The sequence below is a fragment of the Lithobates pipiens genome, unplaced genomic scaffold (genome assembly GCF_037356315.1).
Source record: "Lithobates pipiens isolate NorthernLeopardFrog02 unplaced genomic scaffold, aLitPip1_a1.2 Scaffold_1, whole genome shotgun sequence".
Classification (NCBI taxonomy): domain Eukaryota; kingdom Metazoa; phylum Chordata; class Amphibia; order Anura; family Ranidae; genus Lithobates; species Lithobates pipiens.
In genome coordinates, this window is record NW_027507685.1 from 253,762,560 (window position 1) to 253,775,059 (window position 12,500).

The 12,500-nt window shown below is 46.4% G+C and overlaps 1 protein-coding gene across 1 annotated transcript in view; it reads left to right on the forward strand.

The window, feature by feature from the left end:
- Positions 1 to 9,578: 9,578 nt before the first annotated feature.
- CHM (CHM Rab escort protein) overlaps positions 9,579 to 12,500 on the forward strand; it is a gene marked incomplete at its 5' end in the record, with an annotated part of 133,285 nt that continues 130,363 nt past the window's right edge. The window contains 2 exon segments of the mRNA XM_077485253.1: positions 9,579 to 9,922; positions 11,635 to 11,751. Of these exon segments, the coding sequence (XP_077341379.1) occupies positions 9,579 to 9,922; positions 11,635 to 11,751 (461 nt within the window).

Below are 12,500 nucleotides of genomic sequence, written 5' to 3' on the forward strand. Positions count from 1 at the left end.
CAACAGACTGTATTTTCTGATGATATAATAATATGTCAAAGTAAACATATTGTATATAGGATTACAAAAGATGGGTAATGTATAACATTGCATAGTATACCTAAATATCAAGTTTAAATAGACTCACAATGGCTACACTTTGATCGGATTTAGAATCGCAACATGGTTCCTTGAATACTTCCACAGTGCCCCATCATATTACTTATACCCCAAAGGAGTGACACTTTCAAATGGTAGGTGTACTGATATCCCTGATCTAGGGCAGACTACACACGAGATGAGGGGAAGAAGGGAAGGGGCCGAGCACCAGGAGCTTCTTCATTTACTTAAGTCCGTTGATGCCTTTATCCCTATTGCTGGCAGTTTTGACACAAAATTGGTTAATGCCTTGGGACTAAGCTCTGATGTTGCCCTCTTCATGAAGTTTTCCGTGCATTCTTTCATGTCATAGAGCATCAGAAGCATTTCCATATAGAACTTTTCGCACCATTTCTGCTGCCCACCTTCAGTGACTTTTGCCCTCCTTTGGCCATCCAACCCTCACCTGCCACCAGCTGTTGGGTTTTGGGAGCACATAAAGCCTTGCTTCTTACAGTGAGCCTGTATTCTACATTACCTGTACTCAGTCGCCACGTGTCTGGTTTTAGAGATTTGGGGTGAGGATGGGGGATGGCCACTCTCCTGTTTTTTGTACTTTTCACCAACAACTGATGAAGCTGATGTTTGTAGCCTTGAGTTTGTAGCCTTGAATTTGTTTTAGCTTTGGAGTCCTCCGTGGTTCTGTCAGGTGTGACACGGCCTTCTCACCTCTCAGCTGAGGTTTTTTTCCCATGTTAATGCAAGATTTTATGACCCATATTACCCAGATATTTATGGACTCCGATTGCAGAGGCCACAGTGCACTCTTTCGCCCTTTCCCACAGATTCCAGATATGATTTACCCTTGCTTATAGAGCACTTGGAGTAGGTGGCTGTAGCAATGAATGAATGAAAGAAATACTTGTATAGTGCACAATGCGAACTGAATCGCCTCTAGGCAATAACATTCTCAGTTTTGTTAGGAGCCTCCCTTACTATTTCTTGCATGTCTCTCATGTCCGTTCATTTGCATAGGACACTTTGGCTAAAGTGCTGAACTAAAGAACCCTTGTGTAAAAAAATAAAAAAATAAAAAGGGCATGGCCTTCTAGGTCCAGTGTCTTATTGGACTAGCTCTTGTCAACATCAAGGATGCTACTGGTGGAAAGAGCAGCCATCTTCATCAGCAGAAGGAATCTAAGCAACGGACTACATTGTCTTCTCCCTTTTTAAAATAGCCAGTCCACCTACAACACCTAGTACTTAGTCTGCCTAATCCTCAGACAAGCCTCCGCGTGAAGATTCACCCCCACTTTCCATTGGTGGGCGTTTGATAACCCTTGCGGACACTTGGACAGTTTGCACCACAGACACTTGGGTGTAGGAGTTTTAGGGTCGCAAACTGGGGTTTTGCTCTCTTCCCCTTCCTCGGTTTCTTACCTCCAGTCTCCTGTGTTAACACACAATTAGTGGCTCTCCATGGAGCCCTCTCGATTATTCTAGATCAATGCCATTCAAATAATGGTTGTGGTCCGTTTTCAAGTCCCAATCTGAGGAACCTGTCTATACGCTTGGCAGAAATATTCCAGGAGATTTGCTCCAACCCATTCACTGTGTCCAAACCCAAAGGGGGTATTCTGGATCTCAAAGTTTGTAGACATTCGAGTAAAAAAATTTCCATTTGAATCTACAAAATCTATCATTGCCTCCTTTCCCCATGGAGACTTTCCAACTTCTGTGGACATCAATAATGTTGACTTACATGTACTTTGCTTTCCAGCAGGTTTTTGATTCCTTCACTTTGGTGTTGCGCTCCCTGAAAACCATTTCTTTGCCCCGTTGAGAACATTTTGAAGGAGCAGAATGGAAAAGTTTTCTCGAATGAGTGAATTTCCAACAGCAAATGTGGTTTTCTTAAAGAGGAGGTCCATCTACCCCATGAAAAATGTAAAGTCAACAGCTACAAATACTGCACCTGCTGACTTTTAATATATTGACTCTTACCTGTCCAGGGAGTCCGTGATGTCTGATCTTCGGATCGTCCGTCGGGTGCAGCTGCCGCTGTCCCTGGTAAGGGAACTTGGCATTGGAGCCTTTCAGCTTTTCAGCCGATACCCTGCTGCCCCAGAGGAGGAGGACCGAACTTTCGAGAGACTGCGCCATCACGGGAAGTGGGGAAACGGTACCTGTCAAAAAACAGATACCCGTTCCCTCCTCCTCCTCCTCCCCGAAAGGTGGCAAATGTGGCATCGGAGGAGGGGGGGGGGGGAAGAGACGGATAAGTGGAAGTTCCACTTTTGAGTGGAACCCCGCTTTAAGGAAATTACTTGTTTTCTAAAATTGAATGGTAAAAATAAACAAAACAAAAATATTTTAAAGTACTTTAGAATGACATCCGTCAAGTCATATAATGTTCTGATCAGAATTTTCATACAAACGTTCGAAATCTAGTAGTTTATGGCTGGATTTTCTTATCCACAAGGTGTCCAAAGTTTTGAGACTCGGTCTCGTTAGTCCAGTATAAATCCAGACCTCTACAATGCAAAATTCTGCCATAGTGGGGCTTGTTGATCTGGTCTCTGGACAGACCGATTTGGCTGTCACCGAAGACCAGGTTGTCCCTGGCCTGGTTGGTCAGGAATCTGTCTTTGGAGTTTGAGAAGTCCTTCTTTCTATCTTTTGAAGGATCTTTTGATGGACGCCAGTCTGCAATGTAGTCTTCAAAGAGCTCTAGGACCCAGATGTGCAGTCTGGCAAGGGTGCCTAAATCACAAGACATTCTGAAGTGAATTTGAAATCCTTTGGCAACTAAGGTTCACTAATTGTCACTATCAGGAAGTCAGATGCTGGAGTGAATGTATATAGACAGGAAGTAGCTGGAAGAGATCAACAGAGTTGGGGGGGAAAAGGACACAAATTAAATTTTACAGAAACTAAATGGCAATTGCTTGTAGCGGCATTTCTTAACCTTTTCTTAGTCATGGCACCCTTTAAAAGATTGTTTAAATCTTGAGGCACCCCAGTCTAAAATATGGTCCCTCTTTTATATTTGATTCCCCCGTCACATCAGAAGCACCTCTTCCACATCAGAGTCCTCAATTCTACCCCCCCCCACACCCCTCTTTCACACCAGAGTCCTCGGTTCCTACACTCCCTTTCATGCTGGAGTCCTCAGCTCCTTGCTTACCTTTCCCATCACAGTCCTCAGCTCCTCTCCTCCCCTTTACATTGGAGTTCTCAGTTCCTCGGCCTCCTCTTCACATCAGAGTCCTCAGCTCCTCTCCTCCCCTTCACATCAGAGTCCTCAGCTCCTCTCCTCCCCTTCACATCAGAGTCCTTAGTTCCTCTCCTCCCCTTCACATCACACTCCTCAGTTCCTCTCCTCCCCTTCACATCACAGTCCTCCACTCCCCTTTCACTTTGGAGTCCTCAGTCTCCCCCTGTCTTCACATCAAAGTCCTCAGTCTGCCCCCCCCCTCTATTTTATTTAAGGGTCCTACCTATCTGATCATCTTCACCACAGCATGGCTATGGAAGCGAGCAGAAGGTGTTGGAGTTACATCCTCTTCTGAATGTTGGAGCCGCTTTGAGTGCCGCGTTCCATGCTTTTCCATTGTGCTGGTGGCTGTCCTCCCTACACCATGGAAAGGCATTATGATGCGCGAAAATATTGGGGGGGGGCAGCAAGGCTCACCAGAGGGCACCCCAGGGTGTTGCGGCACCCTGGTTCAGATGCACTGGGTTTAATGATATACATGATTGCTCATAGAGAACTAAATGCCATCCAGAGCTGAAAACTATATCGGCATGAAAACATTTTTAGCTTCAAAGCATCTCAAATTCCAGCAAAAGAAAATCAAGAAAATCAAATTCCTTTATGAGATCTTGTAAAACGGAGCTGTGCGGTCCCCAGCCTTACGTTTTCCAGGTGCAGCTGGTACCTGTCCAGCGCCGAGCGCAGGAAGCCGTGGTTTTTTCACCCAGGAGAATGGTTGGGTCAGTGCCCAGCCTGGAAGATTGGATGGAAGAATATATTGCTCTGATCACCCTCTATTAAATAAAAATCTAATATTTACATAGTGCTGGAATAAGCTGGCTGCAACTGACACTCCACATTCACTTAATTAGCTTTAATGGTTTATTTTCCCATAAAAATTCTTTTTTTTTCTCCCTTAATAATTATATCTTGTAGCAGAAATTAATATTAATGGTCCTTGCCACAGTGTATCATTTTGTAATATAGATGTGAAAGTGAGAAGGAATGTCTCTGTGTTTTCTGAGAGGGCGAGTCGCCCGGCTGCGTGATTCATCACCGTGATTAGTCTCTGCTGCTTCCTGCAAATCAAAAGCGTAATTGAGTTTCTAAGGACAGATAGATTAGGCAGAAAAAAAATCACTCACGCCGGACACATTTACCAGCCGTGTCAGGAGCGGAGAGAGAGAGAGAGGGGGCGCTGTGCCAGTGCCAGGTCTGGGCTGTTCTGCGGCTGCCGTGGAACTGCAAGTACCAGGGGGGGCCCAGAAGCTTGTATATAGCAGGGGAAAAAAAGGGGGTTATGTCAGCTAAAGCTGAACTCCAGGTAAGGAGCTTAAAGAAGAATTCCAGATATCTCCAGTGGGAGATTGGCATCATTGATGGGCAGCCGACAAGTCTGCAGCAACTGTGTGATGCTATCATGTCACTATGGCCCCTAATGTTTCCAACATCTTGTTGAATCTATGCCATGAATAATTAAGGTAGTTCTGAAGGTAAAAGGGGGTCCAAAATGGTACTAGCATGGTGTACCTAATAAAGTGGCCGGTGAGTGTAAACACTAGACCTGTGGGATCCATCTAAAACACATGCATCAAACACAAGGCCTGCAGGCCGAATCTGGCCCGAACAGGCCATTCATGTGGCTCTCGCACCTTTCTTGCAATTGCGGTACCCCCCCTGCATCTCCACCCCCACCTTGTCTCAGCATTCAGGAGCAAACAGGACGACAGAAGTCCTCTACCAGATCCTGCTCTTCTTCTTCTCCATGCATCCATGGAGAGGCTTATCTCTGCCCCTGCCCTTCCCCCGTTTCAGTCTGCAGCAGTGAGGAGGACAGAACTCCTCCTACAGATCCTGTGCCTCTCTGTGCAGCTGCAGCACCCCTTTTGTCTCCGCCTTCAGCTGAATCCAGCCCACCTCTTGTCCTGCTCCACCCTCAGTATCTTCCTGGCGGCAGCAGCACAAGGTAAGGAGGGGGAGGGGAATGATGTAAGGAAGGGTGGGGGACTCTTGACTTTTTTATGGTGGTGGGGGAGTCTTTGACTTTTGATGGTGGTGGGGGACTCTTGACTTTTGATGGTGGTGGTGGACGTTTGACTTTTGATGGTGGACGTTTGACTTTTGATGGTGGTGGGGGACGTTTAACTTTTGATGGTGGTGGGGGACGTTTGACTTTTGATGGTGGTGGGGGACTGTTGACTTTTGATGGTGGTGGTGGACCTTTGACTTTTGATGGTGGACGTTTGACTTTTGATGGTGGTGGGGGACTCTTGACTTTTGATGGTGGTGGGGGAGTCTTTGACTTTTGATGGTGGTGGGGGAGTCTTTGACTTTTGATGGTGGTGGGGGACTCTTGACTTTTGATGGTGGTGGTGGTGGACTTTTGACTTTTGATGGTGGACGTTTGACTTTTGATGGTGGTGGGGGACTGTTGACTTTTGATGGGGGTGGGGGACTGTTGACTTTTGATGGGGGTGGGGGACTCTTGATTTTTGATGGGGGTGGGGGACGTTTGAATTTCATGGTGGTGGGGGACTCTTGACTTTTGATGGTGGTGGGGGAGTCTTGACTTTTGATGGTGGTGGGGGACTCTTGACTTTTGATGGTGGACGTTTGACCTTTGATGGTGGTGGGGGACTGTTGACTTTTGATGGTGGTGGGGGACTGTTGACTTTTGATGGTGGTGGGGGACTGTTGACTTTTGATGGTGGTGGGGCCTGTTGACTTTTGATGGTGGTGGGGGACATTTGAATTTTGATGGTGCTGGGGGACTCTTGACTTTTGATGGTGCTGGGGGTGGGGGACTCTTGACTTTTGATGGTGCTGGGGGACTCTTGACTTTTGATGGTGCTGGGGGACTCTTGACTTTTGATGGTGCTGGGGGACTCTTGACTTTTGATGGTGAAGGAGAGTTCTTGACATCTAATGTAAGGGGTGGGTTGCTCTGGACATCTAGTCTTACAGATATAACTGCCCATTTGAGGGCAACCATAACGCTAACGTGGCCCACAATGAAAAGGAGGTCGACACCCAGTCTAGAAGATGGAAATCCCGGATTGGCAACCGCTACTACACAGGGGTTTCCACCATGTTCCAGGTCCCCTTGGAAGCAGCTACCCTGCTGCATTCTTAACACAGGGGGTTGTTAGTTTTAGTCAATGAAGCAAAACATTCTCTGATTGGACAATGTGGGGAGGTGAGGCAGTGATTTCACAATCTCACTGTGAAAATGCAAAATGTTTGGCCCTGAATGGGGCCCATGCTGAGCGAGCGGCCTTCTGTGTTTTCAATAAGCAACGAGGCAACTGTTCAGCAGGGCAGTTTTTACATTTCTGCTATGGCCTATTTATTCTGCAAGAAACCTTTGTTCTTACATAAGTGTAGTGCTACCCCCGAAGAGGCCACTGTAGATTAAACCGGTTCTTTCCCAAAGAGTGCAGAGGCAGCCAGGCAGGCAGCAACAGTCCATCCACCCCGGCTCAATAAACAGTCTAGGGCACATGTGTCAAACACAAGGCCCACGGGCCAAATCCAGCCCTCCAGGCCATCTCAGGTGACCCTTCGGACCTCTCCTGCAGCTGCAGGAGAACTTCAGCCTTCCTCTGGTCCTCCTGCAGACCCTGCACCTTCTGCTTTCCAGCAATTCCTTTAGCTTCTTCCCAGTAGCAGCACAAGGAGGAGCACTGTGATGTAAGGGAGGGTGGGGGGCTCTTGACTTTTGCCCGAAGCCACTTTCTAGCTATCAAAAGCCTAGCTGCATACAGTGTTTCCTGCATAAAGATATGATGGTGTCTGTCCTGCTCTTACTCACTGAGTATCCCCCATAGGCATTGCTTGGGGCATAGTGTTCGTGGCGAGCCAATTTCATTGTGTGGGAATTTAACCAGTTGTGCCCAGTAGCACTGGTTGGCCAGACAAGACCAAATTAGGTGGTAGAAGGAGCTGTTACGGTCTTTACATCTAGGGCATGAAGAGTCCCTTTGAGGTTTGTATCTCACAATCTGAGATGGGGTTGGGTGAGATCTGTGGAGTATGTATAAATGTGTAAGCCTGTCAAGCTTCAGAGAAACGAATTTACCTCATCCTCCTCCAGCTCCTCCACGTCCGCCACCCAGCTGCTCTTCAACCCACAGGTCAAGTCTGACCCTGCAAGCAGCGTGAGGCTGGAGTAGCGGGCAGAGGCCAGTTTTTTTCGAGTCCACTCCAAGGAGAACGTCCGCTAGGTATATAGAAGTGAGATCAGGTAAAGAGTTTCGAAATTGGGACTGCAGTGCGTGGCAGAGCTGGAGAAAGCGAAATAACATGGAATTAGGCAGGTCAAAGATAAGTTTGAGGTCTTGGAACCATTTCACTCCTGCATTGTTCATTACCTGGGTGGAAAAATTCTGAATGCAATCTATACACTGGAGAATCTCAGGGGGATCTAGGATGGAGAAGGACCTGGGGGTCCTAGTAGATGATAGGCTCAGCAATGGCATGCAATGCCAAGCTGCTGCTAAAAAAACAAACAGAATATTGGCATTAAAAAGTGGATCAACTCCAGAGATAAAACGATAATTCTCCTGCTCTACAAGACTCTGGTCCAGCTGCACCTGGAGTATACTGTCCAGTTCTGGGCACCAGTCCTCAGGAAGGATGTACTGGAAACGGAGCGACTACAAAGAAGGGAAACAAAGCTAATAAAGGGTCTGGAGGATATTAGTAATGAGGAAAGGTTGTGAGCTCTGAACTTATTCTCTCTGGAGAAGAGACGCTTGAGAGGGGATATGATTTCAATTTATAAATACCGGACGGGTGACCCCACAATATGGAGAAAACTTTTTGCAGAAGGGAGTTTAACAAGACACGTGGCCACTCATTAAAATGAGAAGAAAAGAGGTTTAACCTTAAACTACGTAGAGGGTTCTTTACTGTAAGAGAGGCAAGGATGTGGAATTCCCTTCCACAGGCGGTGGTCTCAGCGGGGAACATTGATAGTTTCAAGAAACGATTAGATAAGCACCTGAACGACCACAACATACAGGGATATACATTGTAATACTGACATATAATCACACATATAGGTTGGACTTGTGTCTTTTTTTTCGATCTCACCTACTATGTAACCTGGTGGAGATATATCACCCCTCGGTTAATCCAGAGATCAACGTCTGGCAGGGTGAGCAGCTCCGGAAGGTTAAAGTTATCCCATAGTGGCGTGTGAGTGGAGATGGGGGAATCCTTCAGCCGGTGCAGTGCCAGTGCCCAGATCCTACAGTGGTGGTAGACCAGTCCCCCCAGTCCGGTAAATTGCACATGTCGTTAAATAGGATCTGAAAGGGGTGTGCAACTTGGGTAGGGACTGTAGAGCATGCTAAAACGAGGTACCTACGTTTTGTCTTCTTCCTTGTCGAAGTGGAAGAAGTGGGACAATTGAGCAGCCAGGTAGTAAGCGTGGAGATCGACCGCTCTTTGGTTTTATCCATCATCGGATGTTTCTTGGGTGACACCTTGGTAATGAGACACCTTTTTATAGGCCATCAGGTGAGACTGAACCAGCTGATATTAATTTGCACTGACAAGGGGCAGGATTGCCTTTCCATGCCTTTTTGCACCTCCTATTTTTCATGTGTTCAATACTTTTTTCCCGGTGCCATTCCATTTTATTACACAGAACTTAATTTCTGAACGTATTTGTTTTGGTGTCTTTGTATGTATGGATTGCATGGGTTGTTCCTGACATGTGGGGGAAATTTCATGTCAATAGTACCTTTACCAATAGATTTACTTAGAAAAATTGTGACACGTTCAATGCTTATTTTTTGTTTAAATTTTTAAGTTGACTATGGGATAAAAGATGCAGAATTTTATGTCAACTGGTATTGACCTTTTTGGCTTAACTCTAAAAAAAAAGTCCCATGGGCATAGTTTTCCTCTTGAATATCCAGTTCAGGCCTCCAGAATCTTTTGTTTGGGGGACATTCCGACCAAATATGGGTCATGTGGCCATCTGGACCCTGACATCGCCACCAGACATCAGGGCGAGATGGATCAAAGTGGTGGTAGATATCTGGCCATCTATACCAAAATATATTAGACAATAGCTAGTACTAAAGGTTGGTGAAGATGAGTGGAAATTTGTTGATCACAGAAAATAAAATCAGACAAAAAAAAAAGCAAAACTCGACAAAACCACATTGGGAAACCTTTCTTCTGTGACCCTTGCCTCATTTTTTGTTTCATTCTTTTGACTCCAGAAACGAAGACTCAGACATTGTAGAGGAAGTCGGTGCACTCAGTATGAAGCCGGAACTCCTGAACACAGACACTACAGATAGTGACCAACCTCTGCAGGGTAGCCCCGCCCATGAGGAGTCTGCGACCCAACAGCTGCAGGATCCAGAGTCTGGAAGCAATGAACATCAAGAAGAGTCCTCTGGAAGGGACCAAACCGCCAGTGCCAACATCACACCGACCTCAGAGAGTGGCGACACTCCGGACACAGAACCGAACGCCACCAAAGTGTGCCAAACCGAGCCCAAGAGAAGCGTTACCTACTCGGATATTGTGAGAGAAGGACGGAGGTTCAACATTGATCTAGTTTCAAAGGTCAGTTTTACATTTGTAAAGCTAGGAATTTGAAGCCTTCATTTGAAGGTGTGGCCTGACAACCTCCTGTGGGCCATTTGTGCCTGGTGCAGAAGATGGCCCACGTTTTAGCTGTAGCTGTATTGCTTCCGTGGTCACTCCTTAGGTCCAGGCAAATGATCAAAAACACAGTTAAAGCGGTGCACCGCATACTAGCTCATTGTGAAATACTTACCTTAGATCGAGGCATTGGTAACTCACCTGGTCCGCGCCAAGGGAGCTGACCTGTTCCCTCGGTGTGTCTTCCGGGTATCGCGGCAGGGGGAATATCTCCTAAACCGTACAGGTTTATAGGCTTACCTGTAGGTCAAAGTTATACAATTGACTGTACAACCGCTTTAAGATACAAAAAATGTTTAGTATTTTACCTGATTCTGTATTTGCAATTTTGTTCAGCAGTCTTGTGATATTCACACACCTGCCACACTGCAGATAGAGCAGAAATGGAACTTGTAAGGCCTCATTCTGCCCTAATTCAGCTAGACACTAGAACATACCCCCAGTAGAAGTAGCGACCACTGCGAGATCGTTCCAAAAATCTTAGGGCTAATAGCCAACAATATTGGTCAACATACCTACCAATTTATTTCCATAGGTAATGTGATGACAAAAAAAGTATTCAATGTAATAGCATTCTTAAAGCGGAGGTCCACCCTAAAGTGGACCTTCCGCTCATCTGAACCCTCCCCCCCTCCAGCGCCACAATTGGCACCTTTCAGGGGGGAGGGGGGTGCAGGTACCTGTACAGTACAGGTATCTGCACCCACTTCCGGGATAGCTCTCTGCGGAAAGGGGCGTAGATTACGCCCCTTTCCGAAAGTCCCCCGCTGTCTGCTGGGAAACACACAGATCCCAGAGGCAGCGGGGACCGTCCTTATTGCGCAGCACGACTCGCGCATGCGCAGTAGGGAACCGGGAAATGAAGCCGAAAGGCTCCACTTATTGATTCCCATACCCAAGATGGCGGTGGCAGCACCTGAGAGACGATCGAGGGATCGGCTTCGGGTGCCGACATCGCGGCCGCGCTGGACAGGTAAGTGTCACTATTTTATAAGTCAGCAGCTGCAGTATTTGTAGCTGCTGGCTTTAAAAAAAAAAAAAAAAAAAAAAACGCGGACTCCTGGCGGACTCCCGCTTTAAGATAGGGGACATTCTAAATATATTGTATATTAAAGGCACAACTTTAATATAAAGACCAACTGCTATTAAAGTAACTAAATATAAAAAAAATATATATTAAAAAAAAATCTAAATAAAATATATTATATTGCAGAAATTCTATCGCCTGTGATGTATTTCAGTTATTATTGCAAGCCTGGCCTGTTAGTGGGTCCTGAGGACAGGATTTGAAAACCACCGATCCAGGGCCTCTGCTAAAAAGAAAATATATGTAATGTTTGGAGCTTCTAAGTAATTTTCTAGCAAAAAAAATTTTGTTTTTTACACGTAGCAGAGAAGTGTTAGGATTGGCGGGGTTGGGAAGTGGTTAAAGACCAGACTCCCCTTGTGTGACCTGTCAGGGCTCATTGATGAGGCCAGTTGGCAGGTAAGTGACCTTTTGATACGGGTAGGCCGAGTGTCCGGTCAGTTTTTGTCTTTTCTCTGCCCTCCTTTGCATAAGCTGTATTTTTTTTTTCTTTTTTTTACCGTTTTTTTGTGTTTTCTCTGATCAGTTCCTGTACTCCAGAGGATTGCTAATCGACCTCCTCATCAAATCCAACGTGAGCCGCTACACGGAGTTCAAGAACGTCACCCGAATCCTCACCTATCAAAATGGAAGGATTGAACAGGTGTGTAGCTGTTCGTGGTTTTAAAAGTCTTTTTTTTTTTTTTTTTAACCACTTGCAGACCGCCCACCACACATATACTGCAGCAGGGCGGCGGCTCTGCACCAGACCACGAACCTAGTACATGATCTGACACTTTCCGGGTCTGGGGTGCATGCGCGCTCTGCTGGCGACCCGCTTCCACTGTGATTACACACAGCGGGAGCTCAGAGGAGGCTACTGCAGACTCGATGTCCGCCATCACCCACCGATCATTCGTTATAGAGGCAGAATGGCAGTCTATGTAAACAAGGCAGATTGCCATTCTGTCAGTAGGGAAGGCATGGATCCTGTGTTCCTGGAAAGCATGGATCTTTGCCTTCCCCTAGTCAAAGCACCTCCCTTACAGTAGGCACACGGGTAACCCTTTGATCACCCCTGATGTTAACCCCTTCCCAGCCAGTGTCATTAGTACAGTGATAGTGCATATATATATTTTTTTTTTAGCACTGATCACTGTATTAGGGCTCATTTACACTTGCTTCGGCTTCAACAAGGCTTCAGATAGGCTTTGTTAAAGCTTTCTGAACGCCAGTCAAAGCTCCTGTCACTAAATAAAATGGTTAGCTTACAGTCCTGTTTACACCTTGTCTTCAAAGCCTCCATAGAAGTCTATGGCAAAGCTCGCTTGATGCCTCACCGAAGCCCCATGGAAGCCCCACCGAAGCCTCATGGAAGCCCCACCAAAGCCTCATGGAAGCCCCACCAAAGCC